This window comes from Pristis pectinata, chromosome 4 (genome assembly GCF_009764475.1).
Source record: "Pristis pectinata isolate sPriPec2 chromosome 4, sPriPec2.1.pri, whole genome shotgun sequence".
NCBI classification, from domain to species: Eukaryota; Metazoa; Chordata; class Chondrichthyes; order Rhinopristiformes; family Pristidae; genus Pristis; species Pristis pectinata.
In genome coordinates this window covers 48488620-48516148 of record NC_067408.1, presented here as the reverse complement: position 1 = coordinate 48516148, position 27529 = coordinate 48488620, and the positions used below count along the sequence as shown (strand labels likewise).

General features: G+C 40.7%; 1 protein-coding gene across 1 annotated transcript; it reads left to right on the top strand.

The window, feature by feature from the left end:
- Window positions 1-27529, top strand: LOC127569548 (GDNF family receptor alpha-4-like). Its single transcript, XM_052014298.1, has 8 exons — window positions 1-447; window positions 12280-12561; window positions 14018-14110; window positions 16045-16393; window positions 17080-17189; window positions 21348-21482; window positions 24167-24324; window positions 25525-27529. Exons 1-8 carry the CDS (start codon window positions 408-410, stop codon window positions 25693-25695), a joined length of 1338 nt encoding a protein of 445 aa, XP_051870258.1. The 5' UTR covers window positions 1-407; the 3' UTR covers window positions 25696-27529.

The window sequence follows — 27529 nt, the reverse complement described above, 5'->3', positions numbered from 1 at the left end:
GCAGTCACTGGCTGAATCTCTGTGTATCGCTGCCTCCTCGACACGTGGGTGGGTGTAATGTTGTAGCAATCCAGTGGTGACCAGCGACACAAAGAGAAGGGAGAGAGAGAGTTGGGGACGGGCTGTTCCCGAGCACCAAAGAATCGGGCCAGTAAAGTGGAGAGGACGGGATGAACTGCCCTGGGTGACCTGCGCATGGTGTTCGCCTCAAGATGAGAAGTTGGGAACATATTTACAACGAGAAGGAGATGTTTTGACTCAACATCCGACGGCTGAGGCTCTCCTTCTGCTCCGCTGGGCTTCTGGTGAAGTTTGAGTGTGAATGTGCTTCTTGGGCAGCGAGAGGCTGAAGCCGACGGGAGTGTGAAGAGGCGGCCAGCGAGCGGCGGAGACCGGTCAGCGCCACAATGATGGTCCCGGGAGTGTCCCTGCTCCTAGCTCTGGTCGGTGAGTACGGCACCGTTTCAAGCCAGCACCTCCCAGCCGGACCAACACAACCTGAGGATCATTGCTATTCCGTTCGCGGAATCAATTATATTATAGAACATCAAATTCAGTTTAAATCCCATTTAATCCGCTTCTCTTTTAGAATTGCAAGGCTTTTGTTTTGTACTTTTATCTTTTCTGCTGTGTCGGAGCCGTTTGAGAAAGCAGCGGAGATCCATACGATAAGATTGAGAAACAACTGAACGCGCTCTTAATATTTCACCAATTTCTAGAGGGTAAATCGAGGCAGGACCTTTAGCACATTCATTTATATAGCGCCTTTCATATTTCAAATGCACGTCCCAAGGCCCTTCACAGGTAAGGGGCACACGGGGAGATAATAAAGCAGAAAAAAATTAGGACGTCTCAAAGGAGGAAGGAATGATAGGGAGAAAGAGTCAGTGCTCCGGTCTTGGCAGCTGGTAGAAGGTGCGGAGGACCGGTTCTGACGTCCCGAGAACTGGGAAAACAAGAATTATTCTGGGTCTTTCATTTGCCTTACGATTCAATGTTTGAGAAAGTAAGCAAAGGAATTAGAGCAGAAGGATGTAAAGTGAAAATAGTCTGTGCTTTAACACCTATACCGTAACCAGAGCTCCAGGATGTCTGTATCGTACCACTTGTAATGTTCCATCTACTCAATAGTGCCCGTATATAACGTGTGCTATGTCACTTGTACCACCAGCACAGTAATGTCTGCACAACACCTGTGCCATACCACCTTCATAAAAATATCTGTATTAAACCATCTGTACCAGACCCCTGCCCAGTCATATCTGTACAATACAAGCTGTATCATTACAACCTCCTAACAGATTCTTAGTGACCCCATCTGTTCCATTCCATGTGCTTAATAGTATCTGTACAATACCAACTATATGATACCATCTGTACCCCTGCCTTGAATTGTACCAACTATCTGTACAAAGCAGTTAGTTAGATATAATATGCAAGAAACCACCTATATGTTACTACCCCAAAAATACCATTTGTATACTATCACCAGCATTATAAATTCCAAAGCTACAGTGCTTATACAATGCCACCCAGTACCTCCGCAGAGCAATATTGGCTGTACACCAACAGGGTCACGCCATCTGTACAATGCAATGCAACCAGTGTGATATCACCAGTGAAATGCACATGTTACAAAGATTCTGATAGACCCAAATAATATGTATGAGGCTACTGAAAGATTTAGGAAAGTAGTTGTTTTTTGCTGTTACAAAACAAAGGAGAGAATGAGCAGGTGAGTGGTCATGATTGGCCATTGATAAGCTGGCAGGTGATTCATCCCGATCTCAGCACCTGCCAGCAGTGTGCAAGGGTCAAACTTCAAGGAGTTGGCTGTTGGGAAGTTATAAGGAGTTTATGCTCTAACCTTGCCTCTCAGCACAAGTAAAGCAACAGACAGGTTTTTAATAGGTTGGGCTTGTTACCTTTCACTTTTAAAATGGCAATAAAAATCAGGAGAGTAGGGAAATAATATTCCGCTTCATAACAACAATTGTATGTGGTTTGATGCTTTATTTAAAAAAAACCTCTCTTGTAAGTGAACTGGTACTGGAGTCATTTGTAGGATAAAGTACAATATTATTTAACGTGGTTGTGTTACCCTGAGTTCTCCCAGCTGCCTCCAATATTAGCCTTTCACTTGTCTTGTTACGAGATAATAGATTGCTTTCCATCAGCTTTTGTAGTCACATCAGCCTTTTCATCAAGTGAGGAACCGAAAGAGAATGAATTTATCCAGAGCCCCATAACAAGTGAGCAGCCAATTAGCTCCCTACTGGTTATGCAGCTTCAACTCTTCTCCTGAAATAGATTTTGAGAGTACACGAGCACAAAATGGTGGTGGCAGATTTGGTGATGGGTGATGTTTGTTGCTCACTGTAATATACTACAGAGAGATATTCAGCACAATGGTGCTCAGTAGAGTGTTAAAAGAGCCCACCTGAATGGTGTCATTAAACTGGAGAGGGTGCAAAAAAGCTGTATGAGGATGTTACCAGTACTGGAGGGCTTGAGTTATAAGGAGAGGCTGGGACTGTTTTCCCTGGAGCATAGGAAACTGGGGGGTGGGTCGGTGACTTTATAGAAGATTATAACATCATGAGGGGCATAAATAAGGTGATTAATCAAAGTCTTTTCCCCAGGGGAGGGGAGTCCAAAACTAGAGGATATAGGTTTAAAGTGAAAGGGGAAAGATCTAAAAGGGACCTGAGGGGCAACTTTTTCACACAGAAGCTGGCGAGTGTGTGGAACGAGCTGCCAGAGGAAATGGGAGTGGCAGGTACAATTACAACGTTTAAAAGTTACTTGGATAGGAAGGGTTTAGAGGGATATAGGACTAATGCAGGCAAATGGGACTAGCTCAGATAGGCAACTTGGTTGGCACAGACGAGTTGGGCCGAAAGGCCTGTTTCCATGCTGTATAACTATGACTCCACCCTGGACTTTACTCCCAGTAGTCCATCATTGTGTATAAAAACCACCTGAATCTCTTCAATTAAATTTCAGCCTGTAACGGATTCCCAAGGCTTTGTTATTCTGTGTATTACCCACTTGAAATCCTTGATTAGATTTCATCCTATGACTTGCTTCCCAGGTTTCCATTACTCTAAATAATCCTGTTTAGTTTTTGTCTGGAATTTTTGAATTGTACATATTCACCACAGCTCCCCAAAAGAATTCTTAGAATATTCTGATCCTTTTTTAAAAGTTGTTCCTGACATGTGGCAGGTGCTGTCAAGGCCAATATTTATTGTTCATTTGTCCTGAGAAGGAAGTGTGGGGCTTGCTTTTGAACTGCTGCAATCTAATTGCTTACGGTTACCCCATACTATGTTTAGCTAGAGAATTTAGAATCATACAGCATGGAAACAGGACCTTTGGCCCAACTGGTCCATGCCAACCAAGATTCCCATCTAAACTAGTCCCATTTGCCTGCATTTGGCCCATATCCCTCTAAACCTTTCCTATCCATATACCTGTCAATTTAGGGTATTGAGGAAATAATATGGATTTAGTGGAACTTAGAAGTAATAATGTTACGTGATCTGTAAACCTTGCGGGTGGCACAGTGGCACAGTTAATAGAGCTGCTGTCTCACAGTTCCAGAGACCCAGGTTCAATCCTGACCTTGGGTGCTGTTTGTGTGGAGTTTGCACGCTCTCGCCGTGACTGTGTGGGTTTCCTCCGAATGAAAAGATTTCCTCACACGTTCCAGAGACGTGTGGGTTGGTAGATTAATAGGCCATTGTGGAGGCGGGTGGTAGAATCTGGGGGGAGTTGATGGGAATGCGGGGGAGAATAAAAAATGGGACTAATGTGGGATTACTGTATATGGGTGATTCATGGTCAGCATAGATTCAGTGGGCCAAAGGACCTGTTTCCCTGCTGTAGCTCTCAATAACTGTGAGTTCCCAGATAGGTGAATTTTTAAAACAAACCCAGTTTTAAATTGGTAGGGTAGTACACACTCAACTAGGTTTATGAGCTTCTGGGCTATTGTAGTCTCAAATGAACTAATTATTGATCAAGATAATGGATAGTGGCAAAGTGGTTCCACTAGTATAGCTGCCACTTCACAGCTCCAGTGACCTGAGTTCAATCCTGACCTATGGTGCTGTCTGTGTGGAGTTTGTACATTCACCGTGTGACCCCCTTGGGTTTCCTCCCACATCCCAAAGACATACAAGCTGGTAGATTAATTGTTTGCTGTAGATTGCCCCTAATGTGAGGGTGAGTGGTTGAATCTGGCAGGATGGGGTGGGGTGGGGTTGATGGGAAAGTGGGAAAAATAAAATGGGATTAGTATTGGGTTTGTGTATATTGGTGTTTGATGGTTGGCATGGACTGGATGGGCAGAATGGCCTGTTTCCTTGCTGTATGACTCTGTGACTCTATGACCTTGCCAATAAAATGGTGGGAAAGTGAAAGGAGCAATAGTTGTGTACACTGGTACATGTCTAGGGTCTGAGATGTGAGCTAAATTCAGCTCCAGGCCTCATTTAACTGCTTCAATGAGTGTGAATCAGTGACCATCGCTACAGTTTCCTGTGGCAGTGAAGTAGAATGACTCTAACACAGTGATGGCCATCAGGTTGGGAGGGGTAATGATCCCGGGTGGGTGATTTTAAAGGGGGCTGGATTGTTATTGTTTGGGCAGGGAGAATCCATCTTAGTGATCCTGACATAAACAAACTGACTGTTTTAAAGCAGTCTCCCATGGTCCAATGATCACTGGTTTGCCAGCTCAAAGTCTGGGTCGGCTAGATGGAACGGGAGCAGTGATAACCCCCTCTGTTTGCATCTGAAGTTCACACTTGGGTCCTGTAAAGGATTTTTTGACTCTAATTCACTCCCTGACTCCACTCCTCTCCCCAACCCACTTCTCGATCCTTCCTCTGAATCTTTTTCAATTCCTACCTCTATCTTACCCTTGGCTGTGTCCCATTGTGCTCAATAGACAATTATCAGCTTGCACACGGCAAGTTACTGTGCAAAATAACACCTCCGTTTATAATCAGAGGAACTTATTCCATTTTCAAGAAGGTGCCATGGGCAGTGAAAAATCATCCAAACCAACATGGGATGCAGTGGCTCAGAGTGCAGAGACTCATCCCACTTTTATGTTCGAGCAATGGGTGGGTGTGAGCTGAGTCTTACTGCTGATTGCGTGGGTTAAGGATCATTAATTCAAGGTGCAGAGTGAATGCAAAGATCCCTTGGATTTTCTGCTCACTGCCTCTTGAGTCAAGCTAATGAAGCACTACTGAGTTCTTTCTGTAACAACACAGCCTGTAGTGTAAAACCTTTGTCACAATAGAATCACATGACTGATAATTACCCCAGCTCACAATAATTTAACCAACTCACCAACTGATGTAAGGTGTGGAACTTGCTGGAGCGGGGCATCTGCCTGTTGACCTATTTTCTTTGCACCCTTAACTCAAAAGAACTTCTATGCTGTAACTTGCTGGAAGTTGGTGATAGTTGAGTGGGCTGTCTGGAATCTTAGTGAAAGAGGGGGAAGAATAGCCTTAGCACAGAGATTGAACGACTGAGAAATAAACAGATAAAAGAAAGAGTGAATTAGAAGGCAAATTAAAAATCAAAAGAAAAATTTAAAATAAGGAACGAAAGATTGGATTATGAGAGAGAGGAGATAGAATGAAAAAAAAGGTATGAAGTATTTAAGAACAATTCGCTCGTGGAACTACAACTCTACAGTTCTAATTGTTCCTTCTCTGGTTTGAAGAAGTTGATTGCCATTACATTACAGTTATTACAATGTTACAAAGGTAGCAAAATGTTTAATTATAAGAATTAATTATGTGCAATTCTAGCCATTTTTAAAGAAAGTTATTGGGGAGTCTAAAGGTGGCCTGTTGCATGTTTGGCAGTGTAAGTTGATCAGTAAGTTCTGGTATTTCACAACTTGTAACATATCTTTCAATCCCCTGAACTTGTTGGTCAATCTGCACATTAATAATGACATTGGTCATTTTTCTGCTCCCAGATTGCTATTTTTGATCAATATCCATTTTATAATAACTAATATGAAGTGTGTAATCTACAACCTATAACATTGTTAATGTAATGCTCAATTTCTAGAGTAAGCAACAAGTAATTTACACAATGCAAGTTAATATTTAAATGCATTCCATGGAATCTAATAATTAAATTCAATCCAACATATAATATTCATTCTGAAATCTATAATCAGTGCACAATAAATAATATTAACGATTCAGTTTATTAGGAATTCTTTTTAATTCATTCATGTGACCACCACTTATTGCCCATTCCCAATTGCCCTTGAACTGAGTGGTTTCCTTGGCCAATTCAGGGGGGTAGTTAAACATCAGCCACAATGTTGGCGTATAGGCCAGGCTGAGGGAGATGTATGCTTTTTTCCCTAAAGCACATTAGTAAACCAGATGGCTTTTTATAGCAATCCAGTAGTTTCATAGCTACCATTACATTACAGGCCCTAGCTTTTTAATTCCAAAATTTATTTAATTAACTGATTTTTAATTCATCAATTCCTGTGGGATTTGAATTTTGGCACTGGATCATCATTCTACATACATTAATTGAAGTCTGTTAACTTACCTCATTTGACCACCAAACCTTCCGATATACAATTTCCACTATTTAATAGCCAGTGTGCACAAACTAATTACACAGTATAAAATAGGAAATATACAATATATTAAACAAATAATATTCAATACACACGACAAAAATGAACTCACAATGTTCACAAAATATAACATGTAAATATGCAAACTATATTACGTAATATTCAATGCAAAACAATATTAAAATTATTTGAAACACATAATATTTATTGCAATATTTAATGCGCTACCATTTTCAGACACCATTTGCATTTTACATCCAGATCTGCAAGGCTGTTCTTGTAAATTGAGGCAGTCTTATAAACAAACAGTGAGGTCCTGAGCTGTGAGCAATGTAATCGGGTGAAGTGAATGGGCCAGAACAAGCTCCTTTTACAGCCCCATTCCGAATCCTTTAAAAATTAGAAATGAAACAAATAATTAAGCAATTTTAAACATTATTACAGATTTTAAATGGAAATTAAAACAATTAATTAAAATTTTTAAAGCAAACAGAATAATTAAAAATGAAGTAATATGCATTATCCTTAAATTTGTTCCCTTCAGCCCTCTCAAATGAATTGAATCTGGTGTTGGGTCTAATCTGGTGCAGGATCAGAGAGCAGTTCCCCAACATAAGCACTGTGTGAAACTGCTGGCCAATATACATACCGTGTAATCTGCAATATTTAACAAGAAAAATATGCAACATATAACGTGAGATACATAATATGCCACGCATAAAATGCTTGAAATAACCAGTATATAACATACAATGCTCACAATTTATAACAAGCAATATATAACAGAGTGATTCCATGAACTAGCTGCAGATTCTTTCCAGATGTGTCTTTAAAGGCCATTGCTTCCCAGGGAGCACTGTGTGTCGAATCAATGCCATTGAACTGCTTATTTTTGGATTCTTTATCCTTTTGTTACACTTTTTTATAATCTGACTTTCAGATCATTATCAATGGTGAGGTCTGGCTTGCCATTCTACCTGCCCCAACATGGCCAGGTATCACAGTGTGCCACATATAATGAGGAGCAAACCAGCCCCTTTAAGATAATTTCACCAAGCTGTGCCTCCCTTACATGAGGAGGAAGCCAAATAAGACTGACACCTGATAATAAATGAAGGGCTTTATTTGTTTAAAAACAGACAGCTTAAATGCTGATTAGTATCTCAAGAGAAGGAATTGTGAACCTTTGTCCTGCTACCTGGGTGGACAAATGGTAAAATTATCCATTGACACAGAAAAGATGTGGATACAAGATACACCAGGTAAACTCAAGCAAGCAATAACCATCAAATGAGTCCTCATGTACTACTTGGTAATTGGTCTCCTTTACACCTTTTAGTTATGAACATTGATGGACAGGAAGAGACCTGCAGTGTTGTCCCACACAAGAGAAACGCCAAGCTCTACCAACCTTTTTAAAACCATGGACAGACTCGGGGTGATTTACAAATGCCAATTAATTTACCAAACCTCACATTTTTGGGATGTGGGTAGAAACTGGAGCACCTGGAAGAACCCCACACGGTCACAGGGAGAATGTGCAAGCTCCACACAGACAGCACCAGAGGCCAGGATTGAACCCAGGTCTCTTGAGCTGTGAGGCAGCAGTTCTACCATTCTGTGCCGCCCCTATATAATCTCCACTCCAGCCAGAAAATTCAAGTTTTCACTTGAATAATAAATGTAAAATGGCACTGATCTCTGGAATTTCATCTACATTATAATCATGATTTTATTTCTGCGAGAAGTATCATTGGCAGACTCCACATCTTTTCCATGAGTCCTTATGATATAGTGATGGGAGAAGAGAAAGGGAAGTGTGTTGCTGCAACAGGGCAAGCGGTGAACAGAATTCTGTAGGGCTCAGTGCTGGGACCTCTTGTATTTAATAAATGGCCTGGATCACAAGATAAAATGTAAAACCTGGAAAAGACCAGAGCAAAAGCAAAGCAGTAAAACTGAGCATAGAGCTGGAAATGAGAAGTTTAGCAGTTTACACAAATGTCCAGGTATATGCATCCTAAAGTTTGATACTGAGAAATGCTAATTTTTGCACAGCCAATACATTATTAGAAGTACCATGAAGAGATTCATGGTGGGTCTTTGGTATAACAGTGGCTCTGCCTTGGTCCATTGTATTGCCAATATGGTTTGTAGTTAATAAACCAATTAAAATCCTGGAATGTATATCTCAGGATAGGTTGATGCAAGACCTCTAAGGCGATTGTGAGCTTTGCAATGTAAGTCTTCCCAAATTAGTCTTCCCAAATTCCTGACCTTAATAATCATTCAGAACAGGACTGATCCCAAGAGTGAGCTGTATCAGTTCATTTACCATTAAAACATCTACTATATTCATTTATTTGTTATCAGCTGTGCTAGATGTTATTGCTGTTCATGAAACATTCACTTGTTTTATTCCAGGGTCAGTTATACTTTTTTGGTCTGTTTTAGTGTTAATAGGATCTAGCTCCTATTGATTTGCCTCAAAAGCACTAGGACTCTACATTAGAAGTACTTTTCCCCCCATATTCTTAAAAATCCCATCAGTTGGAGATTATGAAAAGTGAGGCATCCCTACAATGTATCATCCTGCCATGGGCATAGATGTCCTCCCTGTCATCTTGAATGCTCAGTATTAATTAATTCAATGATAAATATATCACTTAAATTAGTTGATATTTAGAACAGCAAGAAAACAAGTTAGACAGGAAAATTATAGATGGTAATGAAGGTAGGTTCCAACTTTGAATGTTGGTATAAGCATAAGATAAAGGATCAGCCGTTAAGCATCTTCCTTGATTTTTATTTTTATCGACATTGAAATCAATAACAAGCAGCTGATCTGATATTTCCGTTGTCTGGTCAGAATTCCTCCCACAGTGATTGGCCACTTGTGGTGCGAGAACATCAGTCGGCTCAGCTTCCAGCGAGCTGATTAAAGTGCCCACTCTTGTTGTTTAGCTGGAACCAATAATCCTGTTTCCATCTGAATTTCAATGCAATAATTGAATTTTCATCCATAGCTACCCTGTAAGTGCATTCCAGATCACAATGATTTGTTGCTTCATTTTTTTTTCCTCATTACTCTCTTGGTTTACCTCAGTCTTACTATATCCGAATACCTCACAAACTCCAGCTTCTCCAATCTGTCCACAAAATTAAAGTCTCATCCTTGGAATCTGACTCGGATTCAGATTCAGGTTGGTTTATTGTCATATACACCCCATTCCTTGCTTGGCTGAAGCTCACAGAATAAACAGTATACATGGTAATAATAAATACAACAATAAATACAATGACGAGTGCAAAACATTGGAATGGTGCAAAGTATAGTAGTGCAATCTGAAGTAGTGCAAAAAGAAATGCTAAAGTGACAGTAATAGGATAACCAAGAGAGGTAGCATTAAGAGTCCAAGAACATGGCAGCACTACTGGGAAGAGGATACGAAAGAGGAGACTGGTTCAGAATTCTGATAGTAGTGGGGAAGAAGCTGTTCTTGACTCTGGTCGTCCAGGCTTTCAAGCTTCTGTAATTTGTCTTAGAAGGTAGAAGAGAGACTCTTGTAACTTTTGCATCTTTCCTAAAATATGTTGCTCAGAACTGGAATCAAAATTTCATTTGTGGTCAAACCAGCACTTTATTAAGGTTCATGAAAAAGTCCAAGAACCTATATGCTTTTTAACCACCTTGTCAACCTGCTCAACCACTTTAATGAACCATGCATATATATCCCCTTTACATCCACATAGAAATCTTTCCTCATACTTTGTGCACTCTACATTATGTTGCCTCTACTTATTCTTCCTCCCAAAATTTAACATTTCATGTTTCTCAGCATTAAATTTCTTCTGCCACCTATCCACCCATTCCAACTGTCTCCATCTCCCTGAAGTCTTTTACTCTCCTTCTCACAGTTCACAGAATAATTCACAAAGCTTTTGGAAATTGTGCCCTTAACCCATTGTTCAAGTTGTTAATATATATTAAGAAAATCAGTGGTTTTAGTGCCAGTCCCTGCTGAATATAACACAGCCTTTACTACAACACAGCCTTTACTACAACACAGCCTTTACTACTCTCTCTTTCCTTGTTCTGTGCCAATTTTCTATATGTTGTTTTCTTTAGAGGCTGAGGGGAAAAATTAATTGAGATGTATAAAGTTATGAAGAACCTGGAAAAATTGCATAAGAGGATCAACTTCCTGTAGCAGAGTGGCTATTAACTCGAAGGCTATAGACTGGGAGCCAGAAAGTGGGAATAAATTGAATGTTTTGTTTTGATGGTGCAGACATAATGAGCTGCAAAGAACTTGTCTCAACTAAGAACTGGAGCTTTCAGGGGATGGGGGCAAGGCAGGAAAATCTGCAAGGTATCAGCCAGATTAAAAAATGGAACATATTGCTTCAACTGGATTTTTCCAGCATAAAATGAGACACTATATCACAGATTTTGAACAAATTAACCTGATCCACTTATGCATAAATTAATCCAGACTGGCTAGTAAATAAATAAATTGCAATCAGCTAATAATTAATCTCAATCACCAATCCTTAACAAGTTAATCCAATTCAGCACATTGCAGAATTGGTGAATAAATTAATCCAATTAGCAATGGTGAATATAATAATCCTAATCATCGTTCACAAATTAAATTAATCCCAATTGTTTCTCCTGAATACATTAACCCTACTTAACAGTTGTGAATAAGTTATCCCAGGCAACATTGTGATTCCCAATTAGAATTTATAAATATATCTGCAAAGGTTGGAGGAGATTTTCCATTTCTCCTTTATTTCCAGTTTTTCTAAACTCTCCACCCTCTTTCCAGTTTATCTGAATACCAGCTTCAAGATCTAAGTGTCCTTTCTAGTTGTGTCTGAGCATAGCTGGTTGTTATACCAATTCTAGAGGCACTTGTCATATAGGCCATGATTAAACTGGTGTTTGTGACTGTGGAGCATAGTGCTGTCCACATATTGAGAGCTGAAGATGCTGTTGCCAGGGTAAAAGGTTATATTGTCAATAAGATAATAAAGTCTCAGTGATTAAATGTCTCTCCCTGGTGCAAAGCTTCTTCCTAAGGCTGTAATCACTCTTGCTGAAGTTCTCTCTCAGTCTTGCTCTCTCTTGCTCTCCCCACCCACACTAAGACTACACTCTCATGACTAGACTGTCCTCTTTTAAGTACTGTAAGTATCCTACTCTCATGCAGCTAGATTACTTTCTCATGGCTAAAATTTTCTCTTATATCGAGGACCCCCCACTCATCATCACAGTTTTATATTTGTTTTTCTTCCAGTAAGGATATCAACTGGAAATGTGTGCAAATAGTACATTCTGGTGCCCAAGGAAATACATGTCACACATACCGGTGTACAGACATGAAGCACACATGGATACATGCACAGAGAAACATCCACATTGAAATCAGCAGACATGAAGGCAGAATTGTACACATCTGATAAGAGGAGCAGGTCAGTTATCAGATGCAGCCAGAAATGTTTGTGCAAACGCAAATAAACACACCCACGTGCATAGACAAAGATGGAGGCACACCCCCTGCAGGATGTACAGGCAGATTCTTGTTTCACTAATGCATTGCTCTTGGTTGATTATTTTAAGCCATTTTCTCCCACAGATCACGTCCTGGTAGATGACATCACAACACCTGATGACTGCCTGTCAGCAGCCAAGCAGTGCACCTTGGACCCCGACTGCAACACCAGGTTCCACACGCTGAAGCAGTGTGCAGCTAACAGTGGGGTGGGCTCCCTGCAGCCGGCAGCCAGGAATGATTGCATGATTGCTGCATTCGCTCTTCAGTCCCACCAGCTCTTCACTTGCAAGTGCAAAAGGGGAATGAAGAAAGAGAAGAACTGCCTGCGAATATTCTGGACCATGCACCAGAGCCACATCCCAGGTACATAGGAAGGCCCAGGTATACCGAGGTTTCCCATAGCGATCAGCAGGGATAGTAAGACAGATGAATAATATATAGAGATGGAAGAGAGAGAATGGGGGACAAAATATAGTGATCAAAGTTGGAGAGATGTAAAAGTGAAAAGAGAGGGAGAAAATACTGCTTACTTGAATTGCACAGTGGTTTAGATGAGAACTGATCTAAAGATACATACGTATTGTACAGGATCAAATAGGAGCATGTGGCTCCTTTTCATCCATTGAACATTGTGCGTACTTAGGAGTTGCAACTCAAATGTTTGTGAGCTCTGCAGTTCAAGGGGGGGACAAATGATCTTTTATTTGTTACATTGGGTGATCGTGCAAGGGTTGACCCTGAGGATTTCATACTTTACAATAAACTAAAAGAGGGCATGGAATTGGGGATCCTCAGATGATTCCCTCCTTATCAGCTGAAATAAAATGCACCAGTTTAGAAAAGGACTTGGCTGAAATCCAAGACAAACAGAAAGGAGGAACTAAGGGTTAACACACTTCCAGCGGAAGGTTGGAAAGCAAAAAAAAACCTGCAGATGCTGCAAATCTGAAACAAAAACAGAAAATGCTAAGGACACTCAGCAAGTCAGGCAGCATCTATGGAGTGAGAAACAGAGTTAATGTTTAGGGAAAATAACCTTTCATCAGATGACCTGAAGCATAAACTATTCTCTCCAGTGATGCTGCTGACCTTCTGAGTGTCCCCAGCATTTTTAGGCTTTATTACAGCCGAAGGTTGTTGTTTTGACACTGTGATGAAATGTTCTTGTCCTTCAATAGCTTCTGTGACACTGAGTGAAACAGTTGGAGCAGTCTCAGTCACTGTGCCAGCAAGCAGTAGAGCTGTGCTCTGGTCTGAACCGTGGAATAAAAATTGAGAGACAGCAATGTTATATAGTGCGTCATCAGATGTCATATTCTGTCAACAAGTGATGATGTGTATTCTTTTGAGGGGGAGACATAAACCCTGAGGGTGTTGACAGGATGATGTGGAGAGGATGTTTTCTCTCCTGGAAGAATCTGGAGCTAGGGCTCACTGCTTAAAAACAAAAGGTCTCCCATTTAAGAGAAAGGTGAGGCAATTTTTATGCTCTAGGAAGCTTTTGGAACTCTCTTCTTCAAAGAGTGGTGGAAGCAGAGTCTTTGATGATTTTTAAAGCAAAGGTAGATAGATCCTTGATGATCAAGGGGGTGAAAAATCACCTTGTTTAGACGCAAGTGCGGAGTTGAGATTAGAATGAGGTCGGCCTCGATCTTACTGAATGCAAAATCATGTCTGAGAGGCTGAGGGGCCTGCTCTGAAGTTGCTGGTTTTCAGAGACCGGCACTGAAGCAGGAGGTAGTAGAAGCCGAATGTACGATGTTTGTTTGAGTGAACAGTGAGGTGTTGAATAAGCTGCCTTGTCTTTCCTTTCCTGTAGGTTACAATGAGTTTGACACATCACCCTATGAGTATTCAATGTGGGATCCATCGTGGTATTTGGACTATGGTAGACTTGCTTCTCTGGTATCAGGTACTGCAACCTGTAAAACGTATTTTATATGGGTAAAATACTGGGTTGGGAGCTTTTGTATCCTTTTGAGGGGGAGACAGAGTAGATTTCCACAAGGAATTATCGAGTTTTCATGTAATCAGATGCGGAATATTTCTTGTAAAGAATATAACAATTTTTAAATGACTGGTGTCAACATCACTTATGTCAATAACCTGCAGATAGTTCTTGCTTGACCAAAGGACTATGGAGTTGTAACAGGCTGTAAACTGGATAACGCTGTGTCATAAAATTGACATTACACTAGAATTGATAACACCACACTCATTGTGCCCTTCTCTATTGACCTTTTTTAGGTATTGTCAACCCTTGATTAGACTCCAGACTCATTTCCAGGACTTCTCTAATTTAAGTATCATTTGATCAGATAGTAGCCAGTGACGCATTTTTTGACGATTCATTATTAAATGTAAACCCCACCTCTTCCACCCCCCCCCCACCAAATCTGAGCTGGTCATTTAGAATTCTTGAATTAGTGACTCCTGAGGGTCACTGAAGCCAGTGGTGCAAACTGCATCAAGAGACAAGTAAGAAGTATTTAGGAAAATACAAGTTGTGTAAAATATTGAAGCTGTGATCAGTTTGTAAAGAGTGGGATTTCTGGGCACAATGGCCCAGTTTTATATTGGAGCTTTATGTAGAAGTTAAGGCACAGAAACAGATCTTTTGGCCCAACAGGAATTTGCTATCACAGTTGAGACAAATAACATTTTTTAAGGCTAAGCTGTATAATCACATGAGAAAGAAAGGAATGAAAGGAAACGCATTTAGGTTTAATGAAGCAGTATGATTGAGCCTCCTAAATGCATATCCTTTTATTCCTTTCTTCCTCATGTGATTACATGGCTTAGCCTTAACAACATTTATGTTATTTGCCTTAGCTATGTGCTAGCAAGTTCCACTTTCTCTGGGAGAAATTTCTTCTGTATTCCTTTTCAGATTTATTGGTGATATTAGTGGCCCATTTCTTGTACTCATCAAAACTTCAATTATTTCCTTTGTATCTACCCCTGACATGGGTCTCCCCCAAACATCTCTTTTCCAGAACAAACAGTCCAGCCTCCTCAGTGTTAACAATAGGTACAGGCTCTCTGTTCCTGTATCATGTTGTCAATCTAATTTGTACCTTCTCCACTATCTGTAGTAGCTTTTACTAAAACAGGAACCATAATTGTCTGCCAATGCAGTTTGCTGCAAGGTTAACTTGTGGTATTGTTAGGCAAGTAGGAAACTGATAACGTGTATTCTTGGGAACTATCTGAAGTAGTAACTGGCCAGTTCCCTACATCTTCACCAACTGTAGTAGGATTAAAAACCAGTCTAACCAAGAATAATTCACCAGAATTCACATTGCACCATTCGTAATTTATGATATTTCAAAGATCATTGCAGCCAATGGTAGTTTTGAAATCTTTACATCATTGGAAGTGCAGGACCCCTCAAACAACAAATCAACAATAGCTTCTGAAGGATAAATACTGCTTAGGGCATCAGGGATAACTCCCCTGTCCATTCTTCGAAATAGTGCCATGGAATCTTTATGTCTGCCTGAGAGAGCCCCACTTGAAACTTCAACAGATTGCACTCCCACAGAACCGTGCTGTACCGTAAAGGTGTGTCAGCCTGGATTATGTGCTCATGAATCTGCAGTAGAGTTTGAACCTATAAGGCTTTTAACTCAGAGGCAAATAAGTATTAAAAATGCAAGTAGATTTTGATATGTGTCATCTGGTTGGCTACAAGAAAACTACATGAAGGTATAGCTGAGTAAACACAAAGTGGCTAAACTGGAGTTACCTATAGGCTGCCTAATTTCATTTGTTGCCGCATGCCATTGACTCTGACCCAAATTGATTTCAATTTTCTTTCTATTTTGTTCTCTTTTTGTTTTCCAGAAGGGACAAAAGTTCAACCACCAGCCAGTGTCAACCACTGCTTAGATGCTGCCAAAGCCTGCAACGTGGATGAGAATTGTAAACAGTTCCGCACTGACTATGCCAAGAACTGCCTCAAACCTGCCTCCAAGTTTGGTTGCAACAGACATAAGTGTCACAAAAGCCTTCGGCGCTTTTTCGACCACGTGCCAGAGGAATACAAATACCCAGTCCTTTTTTGTCCCTGTGAGGACAGTCGATGTGCTGAACGCAGGCGCCAGACCATTGTCCCTGCTTGTTCCTTCGAGGAATCAGAGAAACAGAATTGCCTAAAGCTGCAGGATATGTGCAAGGAAGACATAATTTGCAAGTAAGAATAATGACTAAATTGAAATTAAAGGAGTTGCACTTGGTGGAAGATGATCAATTCTGTAAAATGTTTAGGTTCAAACTATTACTGTTGACTTCCATTGTGTAGAATTCCAATGAACCAGATCCCTTCCTAATTATTTTCCATCGATTTGATTTCCAGGGAATGAGCCCTTTTCAAGTCATTCCCAGTACATACAATTTCAGCGGATCAAACAGTTCTCTGCATTGTTGTTTATAAGGATTTCAAATGCATTAGACATTTTTCTACCAGTCAATGCATAAATAAACACATCTGTGGATACAAACGTACACCAGTATTACTACATTGTCACACCTGTCATGGGCCAAACGCGGGCAAATGGGGCTAGCTTAGATGAGCACCTTGGTCGGCATGGACGAGTTGGGCCGAAGGGCCTGAATCCATACTGTATTACTCTATAGCTCTATGATTCTATCTCTGTCCTTTCTGCCCTCCATTCTCACACTTGCCTGGATAAATAACTCGTCTCTTGTTGACCTAGCTGCTGGCCAGTCAAAGAACCTCACATAACCTTTTTGATTGTGAAGCTACCATTACTAGTGCTAGACTATTGATTAAACATTATTCCTCTCTTCTGTTGTGTTGCACCCCCTGGGATCAGGCTATGTCCCAGACATAACATCTTACTTTTATCTTTCTGGCAGATCTCGACTGGTGGATTTTCAGACTAATTGCCAGCCATCCAAGAAGTCTGCTAGCTACTGTTTTCGGGAAAACTATAATGCCTGCCTTCAGTCATACACTGGCCTCATTGGTAAAAAGTCACTAATCTTTATTCAGCTGCACTCTTTCTGCAGATTTAATACTGAGGAACAAATTATGCCAAATATCTTCTTGCAGTAGTGCAAGCACTTTGAAAGGTTTCTACTAGTGTGTTGACAACTTTGCGACTGCAACATTTCTAGTCTCCAATGTCTAGAGGAAAGTGAATGTATCCTAGAACCACTTGTTCACAGTGTTGCCAGCTGAGGAAGTAGAGGAATTGCAAATGGGAAGTTCCCAGACATTTTTCTGCTTCCGACAGAGAATTTTGCTTTCTTCTCGGCCCATCCCCTTTCTCCACTCTGACAATACGTATTGAATAAAAGCTGTTCATTTGTATAACTGTTGTCCCATTTCTAACTTTGCAAGCTCTCTCCCCAAGGGAGAAGGGGGAGGGGTATTGTAGACCGAGAAAATAAAAGGTCATTGTCCATCTAGCTTGCTGTCCACCATCCTGTTAGTCACATGACACAACAATAAAGTTGTTGATTAATGATGGCAACCTATCAGTTGTTCTACAACACACCCAGGAAAGATATGAATGGAAGGTAGTGCAATCTCTTCAAAATCTTCAACCTAAGTGGATAGGGTGGTAAAGAAGGTGTATACGGCATGCTTGCCTTCATCGTTTAGCATTTTGAGTATAAAAGTCAAGAATTCATGTTGCAGCTGTATAACACTTTGGTTAGGCCACAGTTGGAGTATTGTGTGCAGTTCGGGTTGCTGCATTGCAGGAAGGACATGGAGGCTTCGCAGAGGGTGCAGATGTTGCCTGGAATGGAGTGTATTGGCTATAAGGAGAGGTTGGACAAACTTGGATTGTTTTCACTTGAGACTGAGGGGCAACCTGATAGAAGTATATAAAATGATGAAAGGTGTAAACAAGGTAGATCGTCAGTCTTTTTCCCAGGATGGAAATCTCAAATACCAGAGGGCATGGATTTAAAGTGAGAGGGGGAAATTTAAAGATTTGTGAGGCACGTTTTTTACACAGAAGGTGGAGGTGCCTGGAACACGATGCCAGGGGAAGTGGTAGAAGCGGGTGTGAGAGCTTTTAGGCAGACACATGCCCAGGCAAGGAATAGAGGGATATGGATCTTATGCAGGCAGATGGTATTAGTTTAGATTGGCATCATGGTCAGTGCAGACATGGTGGACCAAGAGACTGTTCCTGTACTCTACTGTTCTGTCCTATGTTCTATGTTTCCAGTGTAATTCATAGTGATCAAAAATAATCTCTGTGTTGCCTCAATGTGCATGGGAGCCCAATTATTTAACCTTAATTCAGTCATCTCTACTTTTATTAACAGGATGAAACGGTCTGATACATTATTTTGGTGAGGTAATGATATTGTATACTGATGACTCAAGTGATCAGTAACACGTATCCTTTATTTTGGAGGGCCATGGGTTTTCTGCCTCACTCCCTCTACAAGTCATTCCTGGCTGTATATCCTCTGTAGATAAGCGTTCAACAATCTACACTGGCTGTGGGAGTACTCAACACGAAGGCAGAAGACTTTCCCCAACCTATTACCTCCAGGACAGGTACATTGATGGAATGCTTTGCTTCGGTCAGTACATTAGGGATCAGGAACTCAGCAGTGTGCACAATGTTCCCTCGCATCCCATTCTGGCATGGTGCTACAGCACATATCATTATTACAAATGCCAAGAAGTTTGTCCTCTGTATCTCACCTTAATTCTCATGTTGTTTTAATCTTAGTGTAACCAGTCCGACCGCTTTTGGGATAAAGGTGTCACTGGTAAGCCAACTATTCCTAGTTGGTTGGAAGGTATATAAAAAAACTTAACCACATGATGTGTGATTGGACTTGCGACTGTAAGAGGTCATGATAGGTTCTCCATACATCAAGGACATTAACAAGCCAGTTAAACTTAATTACAAGCCAATTCCAGGTCATTTCATAGTGTTAGTCCACAAATGATCAGATTTATTAACTTATTTTCCACAACTTTGCGTTGCTAATCCTGTAGTATAACCATGATCTCGCTATAGCACAGAGTGGTAGGTTGCAAGATCAGGCCTTCAATTCCTGTGTGGCTCATTGTTCATCACAGGCTTGAGGTTGAAGAGGACCTGCATAGATTCCTATAATTTCACCGTACAAGGAAAGAGGTTGGATACAAGCATGGAGCATTGCAATACCTGAACTTTTTCTTTATAAGAAAATCAAAGCTGTTACACTTCTGAAGGCCCTGATTCTGTTCTGTTTTTCTTTCCTTATTGCTCAACCTACCCTCCAACTCTCAGAAAACACTTCAAACTAAGATTTCATCAGCATATTCATCGGGCATCAGAACCCCAGGGCCCATTTTAAATGTTCTTCTGTTATCGTGCAATCTGCCAGGGGAACTCAGCAGGTCGAACGGCATCTGTGGGGGAAAGGAACTGTCGATATTTTGGGTCAAGACCCTGCACACTAGTCCTGATGCAGGGTCTCGACCCGAATTGCCAACAGTTCCTTACCCCCATAGATGATACTTGACCCATTCAGTTCCTCCAGCAGATTGTTTGTTGCTCCAGATTCCAGCATCTGCAGTCTCTTGTGTCTGCTCACTTCTGTTATCATGACCAACATTTCTCTCTCAAGCAACACGACCAGAGGATATACATAATGACGTATGTCCAGACTGTGAATCCATCACACTTTCCTTAAGAATGATGATCAATGGAATTCAGAAGCTTTTAATGATCTTTCAAAGATGTCATTGCCAAGTTGTACCAAGTTTTGTACTGCACCTCCATCTTCACCAACTTAAATTCACTATAAATAATAAGAGGCAAACAAAGGACTTGCATGTAATCATTTGGGTCTGTGTTTAAATTCACATTGTAGCCCCCATTAATCGTCTTTCTGTGGTAAAATGATATTTTCTGAATTACTGGTCATCACTTTAACTGAGTAGTGGCTTTAACTAGGCAATTGTGTGGCAATTGCTTCATACTATTAGGCAGCAACAAAAAGTATTTCTGAATGGTTCAGTGTGTTCAGTAAACACACTGTATGGCACGATCCTGAACCCCTTTATACTTGTTATCTCGCGTTTACACTCTTAGTCCTGATGCGGGCTCTTGACCCAGGCCACTGAATGTCCCTCTGTCTCCACAGGTGCTGCCTGGCCTGCTGGGTTCCTCCTGCAGCTTGTTTAGTGATTGTAAGTCTGTATCCAGTGAGGTTCTGAAGGAATCAGTTGTAGGCCCCCTTGAATTTTGTGGCACAAATCAATGATTTCCATTCATATGAAGGGGTTATAATAATAAATGATATCAATGTTAATGATATCAATGATATCAATGTTAGAAGTGTAGTCAATAGAGAGGAGTGAAGTTCTAGACTGCAGGCAGGTACTTGGCAGAAAAGTGGCAAATGGAATTCAGTCTGGAGATCTGTGTGGGGATTTAGGAAAGGAAGACAAAACAAGCAGATATAAGGCATGCAGTCAGGGCATGGAGTATAGAAGTTGGGATGTTATGTTGCAGTTGTACAAGATGTCGGTGAGGCTGCATTTGGAATATTGTGTTCAGTTTTGGTCACCCTGCTATAGGAAAGATGCCATTAAGCTGGAAAGAGTGCAGAGGAGATTTACAAGGATGTTGCCAGGACTCAAAGGACTGAGTTATGGAAAAAGGAGGTTAGGACTTTTTGCATTTGAATTTTTTCATTAGGAATTTTTTCTCTTGATTTGCCATCCTATTATCTCTCTTGAGAAAGGCTTAAATAGGATGAGATCAAGCTAGGTCTTAATTAGTTTCCCACCACCTATGCAATTTGAGTGTGGTGGTAGAGGTTTTTGATGTTCTGCATGAGTCATTGCCTCAAGTGGAGGGGAAATGAAACAAGAACAAACTTCTCTAAAGCAGCAAGATTAAGTGATTGGAATGACTCCTGGATAAAGAGACTTCATCCTGGTACAGCTCAAATAATCCAGACACAAATTGTATCCATGAGTCAGGCTGTTTACAGTATTTCTCCTGAGAGTTTTGCTTCAAACCTAAGTGAAGATTTAGAATGCTTGCTAGAGGATTATTGGATTTGTGAGTTTCCTGCACTTACTGCCTTAGAACTTGGATGTTGTACAAGATATACTTTACAGAGAGTTGTGGCCTCTTTTTGTTTCATCATAGGTACCATTCTGACACCAAACTATGTGAGCAACATCAGCTCTGACGTCTCCATATGGTGTACGTGCGCCAACAGTGGCAACCAGCATGAAGAGTGTGAGAACCTCCTGAGCCTTTTCACAAGCAACAACTGCCTTGGTAAGTGATGGACAGATTATGAAATCTACCCTCAGGATCTCTAGTCTGGATGACTAAAGCTGTTCAGAATCCAGAATGATTTATCCTCATCCCATATCTGTGAGACAAACCAGTCCCTCATAAAGTTAGTGAAGCTAGAAAGCCATGTCCTGCACTATAATGGCTAGAGCAGAAACCTGCTTGGATTAATTGTTCCATTATTAAACGTTTAGTATCTAATGGAAACTATTGCACATATGTAAGGTCATTTTGCACTTACTACTATTACTTTAAGCTTCTTGTTTGAAGTATGTTGGTGGTTGTTGTGAAATCCCTCCCTTTGTAACCCCCCTCTTACTAGCAACCCTCTAAGATCTCTGTGCTCCTTCAAACCTGACCTCTAGTGCAAGACAAGCTCTGTCACTGGTTGCCATAACCTCATCTGTCTTGACCCTTAAGTTTGGTGACTCCTTTACCAATGCCTTATGTTTCATTTAAGTCTGACTTTAAACTCTATAAACTGACTTTAAACTCTGTGATCCAGGTTTTGGCCACTTACCCTAATATTGGTATTGGTATTGGTTTATTATTGTCACTTGTACTGAGGTACAGTGAAAAACTTGTCTTACAAACCGATCTTACAGGTCAATTCATTACACAGTGCAGTTACATCAAGTTAGTACAGAGTGCATTGATGTAGTACAGATAAAAAAAATAACAGTACAGAGTAAAGTGTCACAGCTACAGAGAAAGTGCAGTGCAATAAGGTGCAAGGTCACAACAAGGTAGATCGTGAGGTCATGAGGTCATAGGTCATAGTCCATCTCATTGTATAAGGGAACTGTTCAATAGTCTTAACTCAGTGGGGTAGAAGCTGTCCTTAAGTCTGGTGGTACGTGCCCTCAGGCTCCTGTATCTTCTACCCGATGGAAGAGTAGAGAAGAGAGAATGTCCTGGGTGGGTGGGGTCTTTGATTATGCCAGTTGCTTCACCAAGACAACGAGAGGTAAAGACAGAGTCCAAGGAGAGGAGACTGGTGTCTGTGGTGCGCTGGGCTGTGTCCACAACTCTCTGCAGCTTCTTGCGATCTTGGGCAGAGCAGTTGCCATACCAAGCCGTGATACATCCTGATAGGATGCTTTCTATGGTGCATCGGTAAAAGTCAGTGAGAGTCAAAGGGGACAAACCAAATTTCTTTAGCCTCCTGAGGAAGTAGAGGCGCTGGTGAGCTTTTTTGGCCATGGCATCCACGTGGTTTGTCCAGGACAGGCTGTTGGTGACGTTCACTCCCAGGAACTTGAAGCTGTCAACCCTCTCGACCTCAACACCATTGATGTAGACAAGTGTATGTACACCGCCCCCTTTCCTGAAGTCAATGACCAGCTCTTTAGTTTTGTTGACATTGAGGGAAAGGTTGTTGTCATGACACCATTCCAGTAAGTTCTCTATCTCCTTCCTGTACTCCGATTCATCACTGTTTGAGATAGGGCCTACAATGGTAGTATCATCTGCAAACTTGTAGATGGAGTTAGAGTAGAATCTGGCCACACAGTCATGAGTGTATAGGGAGTAGAGTAGAGGGCTGAGGACACAGCCTTGAGGTGCACCAGTGTTGAGAATAATTGTGCCGGAGGAATTGCTGCCTATCCTCACTGCAGCAAGGTGTTACATTTTGTTTGTTAGTGATCCAGTGAAAAAGCCTTGAGACATTTTTACAGCATTAAATGTAAACACAAGCTGTTTTGTTTTGGATCTTTCACCCCAATAGAAGGCCAATGATTTTCACAACAGAGAAATGGTCTCCCAACAATGAGATTCATTTGGTTTTAATCACTCAATGGTGAAGGTGAAAAAACAACTAAGTGTCCGAGTATCTTTCCCGGAAGGCCAGGCAATGTTGCAAAAGTGTATTAGCGGTGAATGAGGAGCCCAGCTGTTTGGATACCAGTCTAACTGATGGATGGTCTTTTAGTGCATAACTTACTTCCAGCCCTTGGCCCCACCTCCAATGAACAGAGTGCTTTAGTAGATTGCAGTCTATTGTATCAGAGCTGAGATGCATTGAAGATTGATGAAAATTTTACATGAAGCCATTAAATATATACTAAGTCAGTCAACATGTATATCAGGATTAGATTTAGAGGGGAAAGTAACTGTGAATAGAATGCTGCTCTATTCAACATGGGCACTTACTCTGAAACTGGTATGTTGAAATGAGCCCATAGGCCTCATGATGATTGCTAAGATGGGCATGCAAACTATGTTTTGGATCACTTCAATTTGAGCTGTTTTAATATTGCTCTTTAAAGTTAAACTGGGGAGGCAGTGACCAAATTCAATGATGTTTATTGAACATAAAAACAGAAGATGTTGGAAATACTCAACAAATAAGGGAGCATTTGTGAAAAGAGAAACAAGAGTTGACATTTCTGCAACATTAACTCTATTTCCCTTCCCACAAATGCTGCCTGACCTCTTTCCAGCATTTTCTATTTTTATTTCAGATTTCCACCATCCCCATATTTTTTATTTTCAGCCAGTGCTGTTTATCTTGGCTTCTGTAGATTGGTGGCATATTTATCTCCAAATCTGTTGTCAGATGACAGATGGCTCAACATTCGCTGCATTAAAAGAACAATTTCCTATTGATGGAGCTAATTTCCAGCTGTTTTGCCTGACATTTGACATGATTTGGTCTCTTACAGGGAATTCTATCAATTGGTACACCAGTTCTGCACTGTTTCGCACATCGAATAATGAATACTCTGTAGTAACAACCACTCAACAGTTATCTTTCAACTTCCCAGAAAAGGATGAGCCAAACAACGATGCCAGTCCATTAGTCAAATTGGACACAAATAAGGTAAAGCCCTTTCTGATCCCCTATTCTGACATGAGTGCTACCATCATAAGATATTTTTAATTAAAGTTTTAGGATATTCAACCACATTGGGAACCAGCAATAATAAAGGGTTTACTTTTAGCTTTGAACAGAGACATTTCCAATATTTTAAATATTGAAAGCAACAGATAATGAGGATATAAATGGTTTACCTCTTAAACCTTGGCTTGGCACTATTAGTTAATTGGACCAACGTACTTTTCTGTATAGTTCCAACAACATGGTAGATCTTTGATCTACATCATATCCTCATGTCATCCTTGGAATCCAGTTCTTTGGCATATCTCATATTTCTCATGACATCAGAGGAGACCATTTGGCCCATCGAGTCAATGCCAGCTCTTAGTGCAATCTTATCAACCCTGTTCCTCCATTTCTTTTCCTATAACCTATTCACTCACACATGCACATTAACACCTCACCCACCACCTTCCTACACTAGGGGCAATTTACAGCGGCCAATTAAACCTAACAACCAGTACGTCTTTGGGATGTGGAGGGAAAATGGAACACGTGGGAGAAACCCATGTGGCCACAGGAACAAGGTGCAGATAGCACTGGAGGTCCAGATCGAATCAAGGTGGTTGCAGCTGTGAGATAGCAGTACTACCAACAGTACAACCCACATCTGCATGGGTAGAGTGTGGATCCTCAGTTTGCCCTCTCTGATCGAGTAACATCCAATTTGAGGACAGACTCCTTCGTGGACATTTCAGTTACCCAGACAGAGTCTGGGAAATGGGTATACCCATACATGATGCTATGCCTCACCTAACTTGCTTCAAGATAGATATCTCCTTCTGCACTGGAATGTCTCACCAGTGCAAGCTATTTCACCTGAACAACGTGGTTTTAAAAGACTCCCTTTTGAAAACAGCTGAATCCACGTGTAAGGCAAGGGTCAATGTTTTGGGTACAGCCTTGCATAAGGAGGTCCAACGCTCTAACAGTAGAAATATGTTGCATTATCAGGTGCATGTTGCTTCCGTTCAGCTTTAATCTTTCAGAATGTAGATTATTATCTCGTCTAGCTTTATGTTAAACATGAATCCTTAGCCCAGAGCTAAAGTGACATAGTTTTAAATCATTGCACCATGCAGCAATCTGAGAGTTTGATATGTCGAACACTGTGATTAACATATTTGTCTATTACCACTGCAGGATTGTGATCGTGGTGGCAAGCTGAAGGCTTCTCAAGAAAAGTCGATGTCTGAGAAAATAACTGACTGTAATGCAAATTCAGGATCTAACACCCAGAGTCTCTCTCTAATAATATCCCATGCTATCACATCACTTTACATCTTCATAGCCATTGTAGAAAATGCCATTTGAAAGGAAGAAACCAAGACTTTTTATAAAGACAGAAGGAGAGTCTGGTTTATAACCTTCTTTGTCTCCCATACTAATTGTGCTTGCTTTTAAAACAACAAACAAATGCCTGAAACACAGCTTGAACTGAGAAAATAGTTTGTAAAAATAGCCAATCGATTTGACGTTGCTAAGGTATTAACTAGAAATGTAGTCGGGTTAATCCATTCCAGTTTAACTCTCATAATGGCATGATTCACTAAAGTTATAACAAGCCAAAATTTCTTTGCATAATTTCCAACACAACCATTATGAATGTGTAACCAATTGAATGGATAGTCTTACTAACAATAAACATTTACCACTTCCATTTAAGTCCCTTCTTAATACCATTCCAGAAAGAATAGCATTATGCCCAGGTACTCTGTCAGTGGGAGATTATGCATTTGGGTATTTTTCAATTGAACCACCTCTTGTGGGACTGTAGATGTTCTTTAACTGATTACTTTTTTTCCAGAAGGGAGTTAAGTGGCAGAGACAATTTGCCAACATTTAAATAAAAGACTCTATGGTATTGCAAATTGCCTAAACAGGTAAACCTTCATTTTGGAATATCACTGCATCAACATGAAGTCTGAATCTCACACCCTGCAGCTGTGAGGTGTGAACACACTTCTTGCTCTGCTTGTTCAGTCACTCGGGATCGAGGGTGACTTGCTTCCACTCTACCTTTGTGGATTCCAAGGTGCCCGATGAGGCCATTGTGAGAAGCGAGACTCTTCCACAGATGGGACAAGAGGTGGCTGGTGGCATGAGTTGGTGGGTAGTTTGCAAGATGGTGGCAGGGCTTCTGTGTGCACCCAATGGACATGAGGTTCTCAGTACCAGCCCAAATGTTTCTTCTCCACTCTGAGTGGTCGTGGGCCAGGGATGCCCAGGGATCAGTGTGGATGTTGCTTTTCTTCAAGAAGGCTTTGAGCACATCTCTGCTGCTTTTTACGGATGTCTTATCAGCAGAGCAACACCATGAAAGATGAATCTTAAAGGATGGTGGTAGAGATAAAGTATTAATTGTGCTACAGTAAGCAGTTGGGACCATTTCTGGATTTTCACATGAATCAGTGGATAACTCAATGAACCTTGTCAGAATGAAGCACTTGAGAACTACTTAAGACAGGCCAGTTCTCACTTTAACAGATGTGTCATGTGGTTAAAGTAGTGGTACACATCTACTCATCAAGAAATAAGATGTAACACTTTCCATGGCAACAGGTCAATGAAGTGCTTTTAAAAATGTAGTCACTGTTGTAATATAGGAAACCTGGCAGTCAGTTTGTGAAGAGTAAGCTCACACAGACGGCAATGACCAGATCATGTTTTTGTGATACTGAGTGAGGGGTGACTCCCTCCTCTTCAAATAGTGTCACAGCATAGTTACCTTGTACCAATGTTAGGCAAGTGTCACTGACGTTGCACCTCTATCTTATACTATGCATTGTTTGTAAATAAGTCTGATGCTTTAATTGTTATAATGAATGAAATTGTGGCATAATCTGTTGAGTATTGTTTAATAAGTACCCTTAGAAATCTATTATTAGTAGTCTGACAGCACTGTTATTTTTATGTGGTAAATGTTTTTTTGTAATGTGACACATGACAGCTGCTGTCATCTTCAAATGGTGTTGGAAAACCACTGTGAAAAAATAGACAGCTGGACTGCATGGCTGTGGTGAGAAAATCAATTTGAAAAGAAAATTTACTGTCATATATATTTTATCAGTGATAACAGATTAGATGATTGTAAAGCACCAGACTAATGTTTGGATTGAAATGGCATTCATAAACTACTTAAAACTGA

Excerpts from the sequence above, each read along its gene's own strand:
- LOC127569548 (XM_052014298.1), top strand. The coding sequence starts at position 408 with ATGATGGTCCCGGGAGTGTCCCTGCTCCTAGCTCTGGTCG. Across the intron at positions 448-12,279 it reads CCTGCTCCTAGCTCTGGTCG|ATCACGTCCTGGTAGATGAC; the intron begins GTGAGTACGGCA and ends TTTCTCCCACAG. Across the intron at positions 21,483-24,166 it reads CACAAGCAACAACTGCCTTG|GGAATTCTATCAATTGGTAC; the intron begins GTAAGTGATGGA and ends GGTCTCTTACAG.